The 13,779-nt window shown below is 35.4% G+C and overlaps 1 protein-coding gene across 7 annotated transcripts in view; it reads left to right on the top strand.

The window, feature by feature from the left end:
* Nucleotides 1–13,779, top strand: part of GK5 (glycerol kinase 5) — an 87,737-nt gene that overhangs the window by 34,933 nt on the left and 39,025 nt on the right. For 5 of the 7 annotated variants that reach the window (XR_014824064.1, XM_003483257.5, XM_021069567.2 and 2 more), the window contains exons 5-6: nt 6,613–6,744; nt 13,381–13,456. Coding sequence is in view for 6 of the 7 variants with exons in the window: in XM_003483257.5 (XP_003483305.2) it covers nt 6,613–6,744; nt 13,381–13,456 (208 nt within the window). In the remaining variant the exon portion in view is untranslated. The remainder of the gene's footprint in view (nt 1–6,612; nt 6,745–13,380; nt 13,457–13,779) is intronic. The other 2 variants (XM_021069569.2, XM_084989923.1) reach the window with 1 other exon arrangement.

Below are 13,779 nucleotides of genomic sequence, written 5' to 3'. Positions count from 1 at the left end.
TCTTACATCTATGTTTATTATAAGTATTGTCATGTAACTTCCTTTCTTTTTTCTTTCTTGGTCATGTCTATGGCATGTGGAAGTTCCCAGGCCAGGGACTGAACCAGTGCCACAGCAGTGATCCAAGCCACTATAGTGACAATGCCAGATCCTTAACTCACTGTACCACAGGAGAACTTTGTAATTTTCTTTTTTGGTAATGTCTTTGTCTGGTTTTGGTATCAGGGTGATGGTGGCTTCATAAAAAGACTTTGGAAGTGTTCCTTCCCCTTCAGTCTTTTGGAAGAGTTTGAGAAGGATCAGTATAAGTTCTTTGTATGCTTAGCAGAATTCCCCAATGAAGCCATCTGGTCCTTGACTTTTATTTGCAGGGAGGTTTTGTTTTTGCTTGTTTGTTTGTTTTTATTACAAATTTTATTTCACTTCTAATGATTGGTCTATTCAGATTGTCTGTTTCTTCCTGATTCACTTTTGGTGGGCTTTATGTTTCTAGCAACTTATGCATTTCTTCCACTTTGTTGGCATATTCTTGTTCATAGTATTCTCTTATTATTTTTTTGTGTTTCTATGGTATCAGTTACTACTTTTCCACTTCCATTTCTTCTCCCTTCCTTTCTACCTTTCTTTTTTTCTTTTGTCTTTTTAGGGCTGCACTTGCAGCATATGGAAGTTCCCAGGCTAGGGGTCGAATCAGAGCTTCAGCTGCTGGCCTGTGGCATGGCCACAGCAACGCCAGATCCAGTCAGCATATATGACCTACACTGCAGCTTGCAGCAACACTGGATCTTTAACTCATTGCATGAGGCCAGGGATCACACCTACATACTCATGGATACTAGCTGGGTTCTTAACCTGCTGAGCCACAACAGGAACTCCTCCACTTCCATTTATTATTTTTGTTTTTTTTTGGGTCCTATCTTTTTTCTTTTAGTGAGCCTGGCCTGAAGTTAATTGATTTTGTTTACTGTATAAAAGGACCAGCTCTTGGTTTTATTGATTTTTTTTTCCTACTGTTTCTTTTTCTTTATTTTTTTGGCCACCCAATGGCATATGAAGTTCCTGAGTCAGGGATCATATCTGAGCTGTGATTGTCACCTACGCCGCAGTTTCAGCAATGCCAGATCCTTAACCCACTGTGCTGGGCCAGGGATCAAACCTGTGTCCCAGTGCTCCAGAGATGCTACCTATCCTGTTGCACCACAGCAAGAACTCCTCTATTGTTTCTTTAATCTCTATTTTATTTATTTCCTTTATGATCTTTATTATTTCCCTTTTTCTGCTGACTTGAAGTTTTTTTTTTTGTTGTTGTTGTTGTTGTTGTTGTTGCTATTTATTGGGCCGCTCCCGCGGCATATGGAGGTTCCCAGGCTAAGGGTTGAATCGGAGCTGTAGCCACCGGCCTACGCCAGAGCCACAGCAACGCGGGATCCGAGCCGCGTCTGCAACCTACACCACAGCTCACGGCAACTCTGGATCGTTAACCCACTGAGCAAGGGCAGAGATCGAACCCGCAACCTCATGGTTCCTAGTCGGATTCGTTAACCACTGCGCCACGACGGGAACTCCTGAGGTTTTGTTTTTTCTTTTTATAGCTGTTTTAGGTGGTAGGTTAGGTTGTTTATTTGAGATTTTTCTTGTTTTTTTTTTTTTTTTTTTTTTTTTTGAAGTTCTGTATCACTATGAATTTCCCTCAAAGGACTGATTTTACTGTTTCTCATGGATTTTATATGGTTGTGTTTTCATTGTCATTTTTCTCACAGAATTTTTTTGATTTCATTGTTGATCCATTAGTTTTTTTAATAGCATGTTGTTTGGTCTCCATGTAATTGTTTTTTTTTTTTTTTCTCCTTTCTCTTTATGTGGTTGATTTCATGCCATTTGTGGTCAGAAAAGATGCTTGAAATAATTTATAGGGTCTTAAATATGTTAATGCTTGTTTTATGTCCTGATATGTGGTCTATCCTAGAAGGTGTTCCATGTACACTTGAAAAGAATGTTTATTCTAAATTTGGGGATGTAATGTTCTGAAAATGTCAATAAAGTCTAATTGTTCTGTTGTGTTACTTAGAATTTCTGTTGCCTTATTGATTTTCTTTCTGGACGATCTGTCCATTGGTGTCAGTGGAGTTTTAAAGTCTCCTACCATTATTATATTCTCATCAATTTATCCCTTTATGCTGTTAGTATTTGTTTTGTTTAGGCGTTCCCATTTTGAGTGCATATATGTTAACGAATATAATATCCTCTTCTTGTATTGATCCTTTTGTTGTTGTATGACGTCTTTATGACTTTTGTTTTAAAGTCTATTTTGGGGAGTTCCGTGGTGGTCTGGTGGTTAAGACTCAGTTCTTTCACCACTGTGGCTTGGTTCAGTCCTTATTCTGTGAACTGAGATCCCACATCAAGCACTGTATACCACAGCCAAAAAAAAAGATAAAAACACTATTTCTTCGGAGTTTGTGTCTGGCCTAGCATGTTAAGGATCTGGCATTGTCCCTGCTGTGGCTCAGATTGCTGCCATAGCTCAGGTTCATTCCATCCCTGGATTGGTAACTTCTACATGCTCTGGGCACAGCCAAAAAAAAGTCTGTTTTGTCTGGTATGAGTATTACTAACCCCACTTTCTTGTCATTTTGGTTTGCATGAAATAATCTTTTTCCATCTCTTCACTTTCAATTTATGTGTCCTTTGCCCTAAAGTAGGCAGCCTAATGTGGGCTCTTATTTTATTATCTAATCTGCCACTTTATGTCTTTTAATTGGAGCACTTAGTCCACTGAAATTTAAGGTAATTATTGACAAATAGGAATTTATTGCCATTTTAAACCTGTTTTCCAGTTGATTTTGCATTTCTTTTTTTGTGTGTGTGGTTCGATGGTTTTGTATTATACTTGCATTTTCTTCTTTTGGCCTTTTGTGCATCAATTGTATGTTTTTGTTTTGTAGTTAGCCTATTTTTCAAGTTTATTAACCCATTACTATATCTATTTACTTTAGACTGGTAGTTATATAGTCTCAAATACATGCTTTTAAAAAATTATGTTTTCTTACTCTCTTTCACATTTCATGATTTTGATGTCCTTTTTTTACATCTTAAATTTATCATTTTTTCTGTTCATTGTAGTTATTATTGCTTTCACACCCATTTTTTTTTTAAATTTGTGTACTGGCTTATTTAAGTGATCTGCTTTCCAACACTGTTTTTCTCTTTTCTGTATATTCTTCTTTTCTATTACAGAAGACTTTTCAATATTTCTTTTAGGGCAGGTTTAGTATTTATATATTCTTTTAGGTTTTGCTTGTCTGAGAAATTCTTTATCTGTCCTTCTCTTCTAAATGATAATCTTGCTGAGTAGAGTATCCTAGGTTGCAGGTGTTTCTCTTTCAGGATCTTGATTATATCTTGACATTCACTTCTGGTCTGCAATGTTTTTGTAGAGAAATAAGCTAATAGCCTTGTGAGGGTTCCTTTTAATTAACTCTTTGTTTTTCTCTTGCCTTTAGAATTCTCTCTTTAACTTTTGCTATTTTAATTATAATATGTCTTTTTGTAGGTCTGTTTGGGTTCATCTTGTTTGGGACCCTCTGTGCTTCCTTACCTAAATGTCTGTTTCCTAGGTTTGGGAAGGTTTCAGCCATAATTTCTTCAAACACATTTTTTAATCCCCTTTCGAGCCATATATTTCTTAATTGAAATTTAAATTGAGATAATTATTGGTTCACATGCAATTGTAAGAAATAATAATACAGAGATCCCTTACACATTTTGCAGTTTATCCTGTTGATAACATTTTACAAAACTATAGCATAATGTTACAACCAAGATCTTATTTCAGGCAGAGCTTCCTTGTCTGCCCACTTGCACCTCTCACAAGCATCCTATTCTAATAAATCTATTAAAAAAAGGCCTTATTTCAGATTTCCCCAGTTTTACTTATACACATTTTTGTTTGAACTTATGTGTGTGTGTTTAGTTTCTATACAGTTTTTTTCATATATATAGAAGTCAAGATGCTGAACAGTTCCATTGCTACAAGGATACCTCATATTTCTCTTTTATAACCACGTCCACTTCTCTCCTGTGAGTCTCTCCACCCTCTCCCATCCCTAGTTCCTTTCAACATTAATCTGTTCTGTCCTATATTACAAATTTTTCTCATTTCAAAAATGTTATACACATGGAATCATGCAACATAAAACCTTTTGGGATTTGCTTTTTTCACTTAATTCCCTAGAGAATCCAAGTTGTTATTCAGTAGTTATTTCCTCCCTCTATTGCTGAGTTGTATTGTGGTACAGATATACCACCTCTTGAAGGACATCTGTGCTAATTCCAGTTTTTGGCTGTTACAAACGAAACTGTCATGAAACAGTCATATTGCAATGAAACATGTCATTTGTGTATGAAATTTTATGTGAACGTAAGTTTTCATTTCTCTGAGATAAATATCCCAAGAGTACAATTGCTAGGTCATGCAGTAATTGCATGTATTATTATTAAACGGCCATAACTTTTTTCCAGAGTGGTTGTACTTCCCACCAGCAATGTATGAGTTATAAGATACGTATTTTTTCCAGTTTTGAAAAGGATGATTTTTAACCAAGAAGCATTTTTAATCATTACAGTTGGGGGGGGGTGTTGGTCATGTTAACCATCCATTATACCTTAATATTATATCATAGTATAATTATTAGGATTTTTTTTCTTCTTTGGTTACATTCAACAGTGGTTCATTTTACTACTGGTATCTTAGATTATCTCATTTGTTGACTTGATTACTTGTCTGTTTCTTCACATTAAAATATAAATTTCAGGAAAGTAGGGATTCTGCCTCTATTGTTCACTCTGTTTAATCAGGGCCTAGCACAGTCTATGGTACACAAAAGGTACTCAATAAATATTTGTTAAGTATATTAACAAGTGGGTTCATTGTTCATATGTTGACTAAAAGTGTGAATATTAGAACTCTTTATACTTTTGTATGTTCCCCCCATTTTAACAAAAGATCCCTCAAGGATCCTAAATCTAAGTTTTTGTAGCAAAAACTATAGTTGCTTGTAGAGACAGAACTCATTTCAGTTTGACACATTTCTTAGTATAACACATTAAAACAAGGATTCCATGTGGTCACTTTAAGTACTTTTTAAAAGCTTTATATTTAATAAATAATGTAAAATATAAAGAAGTGCAGAACGTTTGAGTACTGAACAAATGAGATGGAAGTTAAAAGGGTGCAAACTTTCAGTTGTATGATTAATGAGGTCTGGGGATCTAATGTGTAATATGATGACTACAGTTGATAATACTGTATCATATAACTGAAATTTGCCAAGAAATTAGAACTTAAATATTCTCACCAAAAGAAAAAAAAAGTGAAAAAATTAAAATCAAGCTTATTGTTCAAAAACAGGAGAGAGACCTGAGTCTCCACATTTCTTGACTGATGCATTATGCTAAAAATGAAAGAAAAATAAATTTATTTCTATTTTAAATAAATAAGCCAAAATCTTTCAGTTTATTTGGGGGAAGGTAGAAATAATAGAAAAAAATGCAAGTGGGTAAATTCTCCATAAATGAATGTTCTGTAAAACATCAGTTTCAGAAATTCAGTTATCCATCTGCATTCTTGTAGTTAAGTAGCAGGATGAGGGTTTTTGTTATTGTTGTTTTTGGGTTTTTTTTTTTTTTTTTTTTAGTATGTCGTACAAACCTTAAAACACAATGCTGGTTTTCTGTGTGGAGGCTTTTTTTTTTTTTTTTTTTTTTTTTGTCTTTTTGCTATTTCTTGGGCCGCTCCGCAGCATATGGAGGTTCCCAGGCTAGGGGTCAAATTGGAGCTGTAGCTGCTGGCGTATGCCAGAGCCACAGCAATCCGAGCCACGTCTGTAACCTACACCACAGCTCTCTGCAACGCCGGATTGTTAACCCTCTGAGCAAGGGCAGGGACCGAACCCGCAACCTCATGGTTCCTAGTCGGATTCGTTAACCACTGCGCCACCACGGGAACTCCCTTTTTTTTCAGTTAAAGATTTTTGCATGCTTCATCTTTGATCATTAAATAAATATAAGTAATATTAAACAAAATCATTCAACCAAAACTTAGGCACATAATATATAGGGAAATTTCCCTTCTGGGTTAACACTCACTTGATTGGGATGGAATTGCTATAAAATTTGGTTGTGATGATTGTTGTACACCTATAAATAAAATTCATTGAATAATGAAAAAAAATAAAATAAAATTTCTTTGAGTAGCCAAAAAAAAAAAATGTATTTCCAATAGAAAAATAGTCTTCTCCCTTGACTCTCTCCCTTTACTTCTATAGTTAAAAATGGGTAAAGATGCAGAAAGTAGTTTTAAAAGACTTTTGTAAGTACTTGAGCCTTTAGTGTTTGCTAAAGAATTTCATAGTAGATGTGTCACGTTTCATATGTTAGAATGCAGACTGTCTGTTCAGGGTGCTTTGCTTTATGTTCAAAAAGTGAGAACACTTTATACATAGTTAAATAAATTGTTTGCTGTTGGATTTGTCTGCATGTGTATGGTATGAATATAGAAACATCAAACACGATTAAACACATTTTCCTAAAATGTCTTTCTTTAAAAAATAGCTCATACACAGTTCCTGCCGAGTGCTGCACTTTTTCACTAGAAGTAAACGATTTTTAGCAGCCAGTTTGTTCACTTTCACAACCCAGCATGTTTCTTTGAGATTGGCCTGGATTTTGCAGAACTTGACAGAGGTAAGGAAAGATTGTGTGTGTTTGTTATCTGTCTCTGTGTGTCTGTATCTAGACTATGGGCATGAAAAAAATTCAAGGAATAATTAATTTGATTATTTGAGGGAAAATTAAGTTTCCACCACATTGGGATAGAAGACAAGGACTCTTTACTGAATTTATTTTTTTAAACCTTTTTATTGTGAGTCATAGCACATACAGTAATGTGAACAAAACAAAAATGTACCATTCAGTGATAGTTTTTGGAGCAAACATCTGTGTAACACTACTTGAATCAAAAACTAGAACACTGTGGCACTATATATTATATTTTCTTTCCACTTTTACAATTTATGTGTTTATTCCTAAACACTATACTTTAGCTTTCTTTGCTTGAATATTTTTGAGCTTATATATATATATATATATATATATATATATACACATATATGTATTGAACTTATGTATATAATGGAATATACATGGGATATAAATGCAATATATACTTTTGAACATATAAATGGAATAAATATATAAATGGAATCATGCACTGTCTATTCTTTTGTGTCTGATTCCTTTTACTTAAACATTATATTTGTGAAATATACCCATATTGTGTAAATTAATCTCCTTATATTTTCATTGCTATTTAGTGTTCAGAATATGATTTTACCATAGTTTATCCATTTATCCTTTCTGTTCACATCCATTTGATTTATTTCCAGTTTGGGGCCATTATGAATAAAGATATATAAATGCATTTCTGTTGTATCTATACATGGGAGTGGAATTCTTAGGGGATGAATGTGTGTGTGTATATATATATATATATTTTTTAATCTTAAGTGGATAATATCAAAAATTTTCCCAGTTTTTGACCTTTTACCTACCTATCATCAATGAATGAGGGAACTCATAATTTCATTTGCCATCATAATTGATATTAGCAATTTTTTTTTTTGTCTTTATAGGGCTGCACCCATGGCATATGGAGGTTCCCAGGCTAGGTGTCTAATCTAAGCTGTAGCCACCAGCCTACCCCACAGCCATAGCAACAATGGAACTGAGCCACGTCTGTGACCTACACCACAGCTCATGGCAACGCCGGATCCTTAAGCCACTGAGTGAGGCCAGGGATCAAACCCGAAACCTCATGGTTCCTAGTCAGATTTGTTTCCATTGCACCATGATGGGAACTCCTCAGTCTTTTTAATTTTAGCCATTTTGATAGGTAGGTAGTGATGTTTCATTGTGGTTCTAGACTGCATTAAAAAAAAAATCAGGGGAGTTCCCGTCGTGGCGCTGTGGTTAACAAATCCGACTAGGAACCATGAGGTTGCGGGTTCGATCCCTGCCCTTGCTCAGTGGGTTAACGATACGACGTTGCTGTGAGCTGTGGTGTAGGTTGCAGAACGCGGCTCGGATCCCGAGTTGCTGTGGCTCTGGCGTAGGCTGGCAGCTACAGCTCCGATTAGACCCCTAGCCTGGGAACCTCAATATACTGCGGGAGCGGCCCAAGAAATAGCAAAAAGACAAAAAAAAAAAAAAAAAAAAAAAATCAGGAGCTCCCTTGGGATGCAGTGGATTAAGGATCCAGCATTGTCACTGCAGTGGCTCTGGTCACTGCTGTGGCTCGGCTTCAGTCCCTGGCCCAGGAACTTCCACATGCTGCAGGCACAGATGAAAAAAAAAAAAAAATTGAAGTATGTGCTGTCTTACAGGAGTCATACTTTAGATTCAAAAAATATAAATCAGTTAAAAGAAAATGGATGGAAAATGCAAACAGCAACCATAAGCTAAGTGGCTATGCTAATATCAGACAAACTAGACTTTAAAACAAAAAAAAGTGTTACTAAAGGTAAAGAAGAGCATTTTATAATAATAATATGTCAGTCCATCAGAAATATTTAACAATTATAAACATATATGCACCTAATAACAGTACTCCAAAATACAGAAAGCAAAAACTGACAGAACTGACAGAGAAAATAGACAATTCACCAGTGGTAGACATCAATACCCCACCTCAAATAATGGATAGAACAGCTAGGCAGAAGATCAACAAGGAAATAGAAAGCTTGAACAATAGTAGAAACTATACTTAATAGACATTTGTATAAAACTTTAATAACAACAGAATATACATTCTTCTTAATTGCCATGGGACCTTCTCCAGGATGTATGATATGCCACATCATAATGCAAGCCTCAAGAAATTCGGAAGGACCAACATTATACCAAGTAATTCTGTGACTAAAAATGAATGAAATTACAAATAAATAACAGAAATAAATTTGGGAAGTTCAAATATGTGAAAAGTAAACAATGCAATCCCAAGAGAAATTAGAAAATACTTTGAGATGAATGAAAATGAAAACACGGTAATGTAGCAAGAGTAGTGTTTACAGGGAAATTTAGAAGACTGTTAATACATATAGAGTCTGCATTAAAACAAACCTAACACTCTACCTTAAGACATAGGGAAAATATGAACAAAAAGAAAAGAAAAAAATTAGCAAACTAAACCCAAAGCAAGTAGAAGGACAGAGTTCCCGTTGTGGCACAGTGGAAATGAATCTGACTAGGAACCAGAGGTTGCGGGTTCGATCCCTAGCTTCACTCAGTGGGTTAAGGATCTGGCATTGCCATGACCTGTGATATAGGTCGCAGACACAGCTCGGATCTGGCATTACTGAGGCTTGGCGTAGGTTGGCAGCTACAGCTCTGATTGGACCCCTAGCCTAGGAACCTTCATGTGCCACTGTTGTGGCCCTAAAAAAACAAAAAGACCAAACAAACAAACAAAAAAGCAAGTAGAAGGAAAGAAATATAAAGACTGGAGTGAAAATTAATGAAATAGAGAATAGAAAAACTGTTGAAAAATCAGCAAAACCAAAAATTGGTTTGAAAAGATCAGCTAAACTGACAGAGGAAGAAAATGAGAAGACCCAAATAACTAAAATTATGAATGAAAGAGGAACATTAATTCCAACTTCACAGAAGTAAAGGCATTGTCAAACAATACTATGAACAAGTATATGCCAACAAATTAGAGAACTTAGATAAGTGGATAATTTCCTGGAAGTGCACAAAATGCCTAAACTGACTCAAGAAAATATAGACAAGCTGAAAAAGTCTTTTTTCTATTAAAAAATTGGTACATCTTAATTTTAGAAGAATTTTAGATTTATAGAGACATTGAGCAGTTTCCGTATTCCCAACACAGTTTTCCTGTTATTAGCATTTTGCATTAATAGGTTACATTGGTTACAGTTGGTGAATCAATGTTGACACACTATTAAGTATTATTAATGTAACCTGTCTATAATTACAGTATCATACACAGTAGTTTCACTACCTCAAAATCTCCTGCACTTCACTTATTTATCCCTCTCCTCTTATCCCTGAATCCCTGGCAACCAACCACTGATTTATTATTATTTTTTAACTGACTTTATGGTCTTGCCTTTTCCAGAATGTCATGTAGTTGCAATCATACAGAAAGTAGCCTTTCCAGACTGGTTTCTTTCACTTAACAATATGCGTTAAAGGTTTCCCCATGTCTTTTTGTGGCTTGATAGCTGACTTTTTATCACTGACTAGTATTTCATTGTCTGGATGTATTACAGTTTGTTTTTCCAGTCACCTATTGAAGACTGTCTTGTTTTCAATTTTTGGCAGTTATGAATAGAGCTGCTATAGATGTGTGTGCAAACTGTTGTATGAACATAAATTTTCAACTCATTTGGGTAAATACTTAGGTATGCAATTGCTGGATCATATAGGTAACACTGTGTTCAGCTTTGTAAAAAACCGCCAAATTGTCTTTAAAGTGGTTGTACCATTTTGTGTTCCTACCAACAATGAATGGGAGTTGCTTCACATCCTTACCAACATTTGATGTCAGTGTTTTGGACTTTAGATATTATACTAGGTCTAAAATGATACCTCATTGGTTTAATTTGCCATTTCCTAATCACATATGATATAGAAGTATGATGTTACTTTTATTTCTTTTTCTTTGCATTGACAAGCACATCCAGGATATACTGACTAGAAGGGATGACTACAAACCTTTTTTTTTTTTTCCATTTTTGATCTTGGAACAAAAGCTTTCAACATTTCACTATTTAGTATGAATTTGTAGTACATTTTCTTTAGATATCCTTTATCAAATTAAGGAAATTCTCTGCTTTTCCTAGTTTGCTAATAAGACTTTGTTATAAGTGGATGTTGACTATAACAAACACATTTTGTGCACCTATAGTCTAGGAGTGACAACCTACTTGTGGTTTGCAGGGTGTCTTGAATTCATTGCCTGTTATCTGTTGTTGATTTGAAAAATTTCTCAGCCATTATCTTCAAATGTAATTTCAGCTCCATTCTCCTTATCTTCTTTCCTTCTGAAAATCTGATTACATGTATGTTAGACCTTCTTACTAAATCCTTTTTGTCTCTCACTGTCTTACCTATTTTTTCCGTTCGTTCTTTCATCTCTATGGACTTTATTCTGGGCGTTTTCTTCTAACCTGTCTTCCAAGTCTATTATTATTTCCTTGTTTCTACTGTGTTATTATTAAAACCCATCATTAAGTTCTTAATTTTTTAGCTCTAGAATTTCTCTCCCCCTTTACATAATTAGCATGAAATTTTAAAAGCCCATGACTATTAATTGCAGTAGCTGTAGCCCCTCTGGACTGTCTCTCTCCTTTTTTCCCCCCATAGTGTTCTCATTTCCTCATATGCCTGGTTACTTCATGTTTTAAAAAAGATTTTGAAGCCACTTTATGGAGGTATGATTATTGGCATACAAAAAGCTGCACATATTTAATGTATACAACTTGATGAGTTTGATGAACCTGGTCACTTATCTGTTTGTGTGTATGTATATGTATGAGCTAGTTTGTGAAATTGTGTGTGGAAATTATGAGAGCCTTAACATATCTTGCTCTAGGTAGGATTTATGTATTTTCTTCCACTCTGCTAGGTACCAGGATTATCTCAATCCAATTTAATGTTTGAGGTGATTCAAAGCTGAGTCAGAGTTCTTGTAAGGTCCAATCTTTTTAGTTTACCCTTACTCCTAGGGTACGGCCATTTGGAGTCTTAACCCAGTGTGAGGATTGCCAATGGTCCTTCTCCCTTAGCAAGCCCTGATACCTACTCTGTGTCCCTCTAGCCTCATAAGGGCCTGCTATCAGAAGGCCTGGCTTTCGAGTATTTATTTATTTATTTATTTATTTATTTATTTATTTTGCTTTTCAGGGCTGCACCCATGGCATATAGAAGTTCCCAGGCTAGGGGTCGAATCAGAGCTGCAGCTGCCAGCCTATAACTCAGCAACATGGGATCTGAGTCTTGTCTGCGACCTACGCCCCAGCTCACGGCAACCCCAAATCCTTAACCCCCTGAGCGAGGGCAGGGATCAAATCCACCAACCTCATTTTTACTAGTCAGGTTCGTTAACCACTGACCCACAAAGGGAACTCCTCAAGTATTTTTTGAATGAATAAGTGAACTTATGACCTGGCAGGCATTATTGCTACTTGCTGTAATACAAATTAACCTTTATCTAATTTGGAGCAAATTTCAGAATCACAATTTCTAAATTTAAGAAGGAAGTGAAACCTAAATATATTACTTTACGTATACCATATTTAAGGGGTGTAACACTTGAATTTTCAAAATACGTGCTACAAATAATCTACCAAAGACTTCTTTTTTTGGAACTCATGTCATCTGTTTTTGTTTTATTAATCCTATTGTTAAAATATAATTCATCCTTAAATGTCTTCATTTGCTGTTTTTTAAAAACCTCATTTATTTATCAAGTATTTTTTAAAAAAACAATCTAGTTCCTGCTTCTAAGGAGCTTAGGGAAGTAATGATGCTGTGAGATCATGGCTACATAGAAGATGTCCACAGGGTCCTGGGCTGGGTGTATCCACGAAATGCTAGTCTTAAGGGACAAATGAGTTGGAGATGTGATAAAGTATGATTTGGGGATTGTTTTCCAGTAAGTTAATAGTATCTTTACAAACATTTCAATTTCTCTATCAGCTGGTTTTGATATTTTCTTTTGGCAAATACTTTCTGTAACATGCCAGATAAGTAATATTTTAGGCTTTGAAGGCCATGAGGATTGTGTCACACTAGTCTCCCATTGTAGCCATAAATAATGTATAAACAAATGAGCATGGTTGTGTTCCAGTGAAACGTTGTTTAAGGAAACAGAAATTTGAATTTCATATACTTTTCGTGTGTTACAAATAAATTCTTTTTTTTTTTCTTTTAACTATTATAAAATTTTAAACTTGCAATACAGAAACAGGCATTGGGTTGAATTTGACCTCTTAGCTGTGGTATGCCGTCCCATTTCAGACTTTTTATATTGCGACTAAACTAAAAAAACATATATACTGTGTTTCGTTTTGTTTAATTTTTTCATCACAAAAGGAAGCATGCTTGATGTAAAACTAAAGCCTTTCATACCCTATAGTAATTGCTTAGAACTTTGGGGATAAATTCTAGAAATTATTTCTCTATGTATATATTAACTTTCATTAAAAATGGGGTTATATTGTGTTTAGTGATTGGCACTAAATCATGCATTTAATAATTTCACCTTTTTGAGTTGATTTTGTATTTTGTGTTTTCAAGGTACAAAAGGCCATTCAAGAAGAAAATTGCTGCTTTGGGACTGTTGATACCTGGTTGTTACATAAACTTACAAAAGGTAAGATGATTTGATAGATTTGTCTCAGCTAACTGGAATTTGATAGCAATGATTTATCTTCAGGAAAAAAGGGAGGATTGCAGTTCCCATTGTGGCTCAGTGGGTTAAGAACCTGACACAGTGCCCATGAGGATGCAGGTTTGATCCCTGGCCTTGCTCAGTGGTTTACGTATCTGGCGTTGCTGCAAGCTGTGACAGGTCACAGATGTGGCTTTTATCTGGCATTGCCTTGCCTGTGGTGTAGGCCAGCAGCTGCAGCTCTGATTCAATCCCTAGCCTGGGAACCTCCATATGCCGAGGGAGCGGCCCTAGAAAACACACAC

This window comes from Sus scrofa, chromosome 13, assembly GCF_054392235.1.
Source record: "Sus scrofa isolate SSC_HxYL_T2T_F1_AM1 chromosome 13, Sscrofa_HxYL_maternal_Yorkshire_Landrace_v2.0, whole genome shotgun sequence".
Classification (NCBI taxonomy): Eukaryota; Metazoa; Chordata; class Mammalia; order Artiodactyla; family Suidae; genus Sus; species Sus scrofa.
This window is presented reverse-complemented; position numbering and strand designations above follow the sequence as displayed.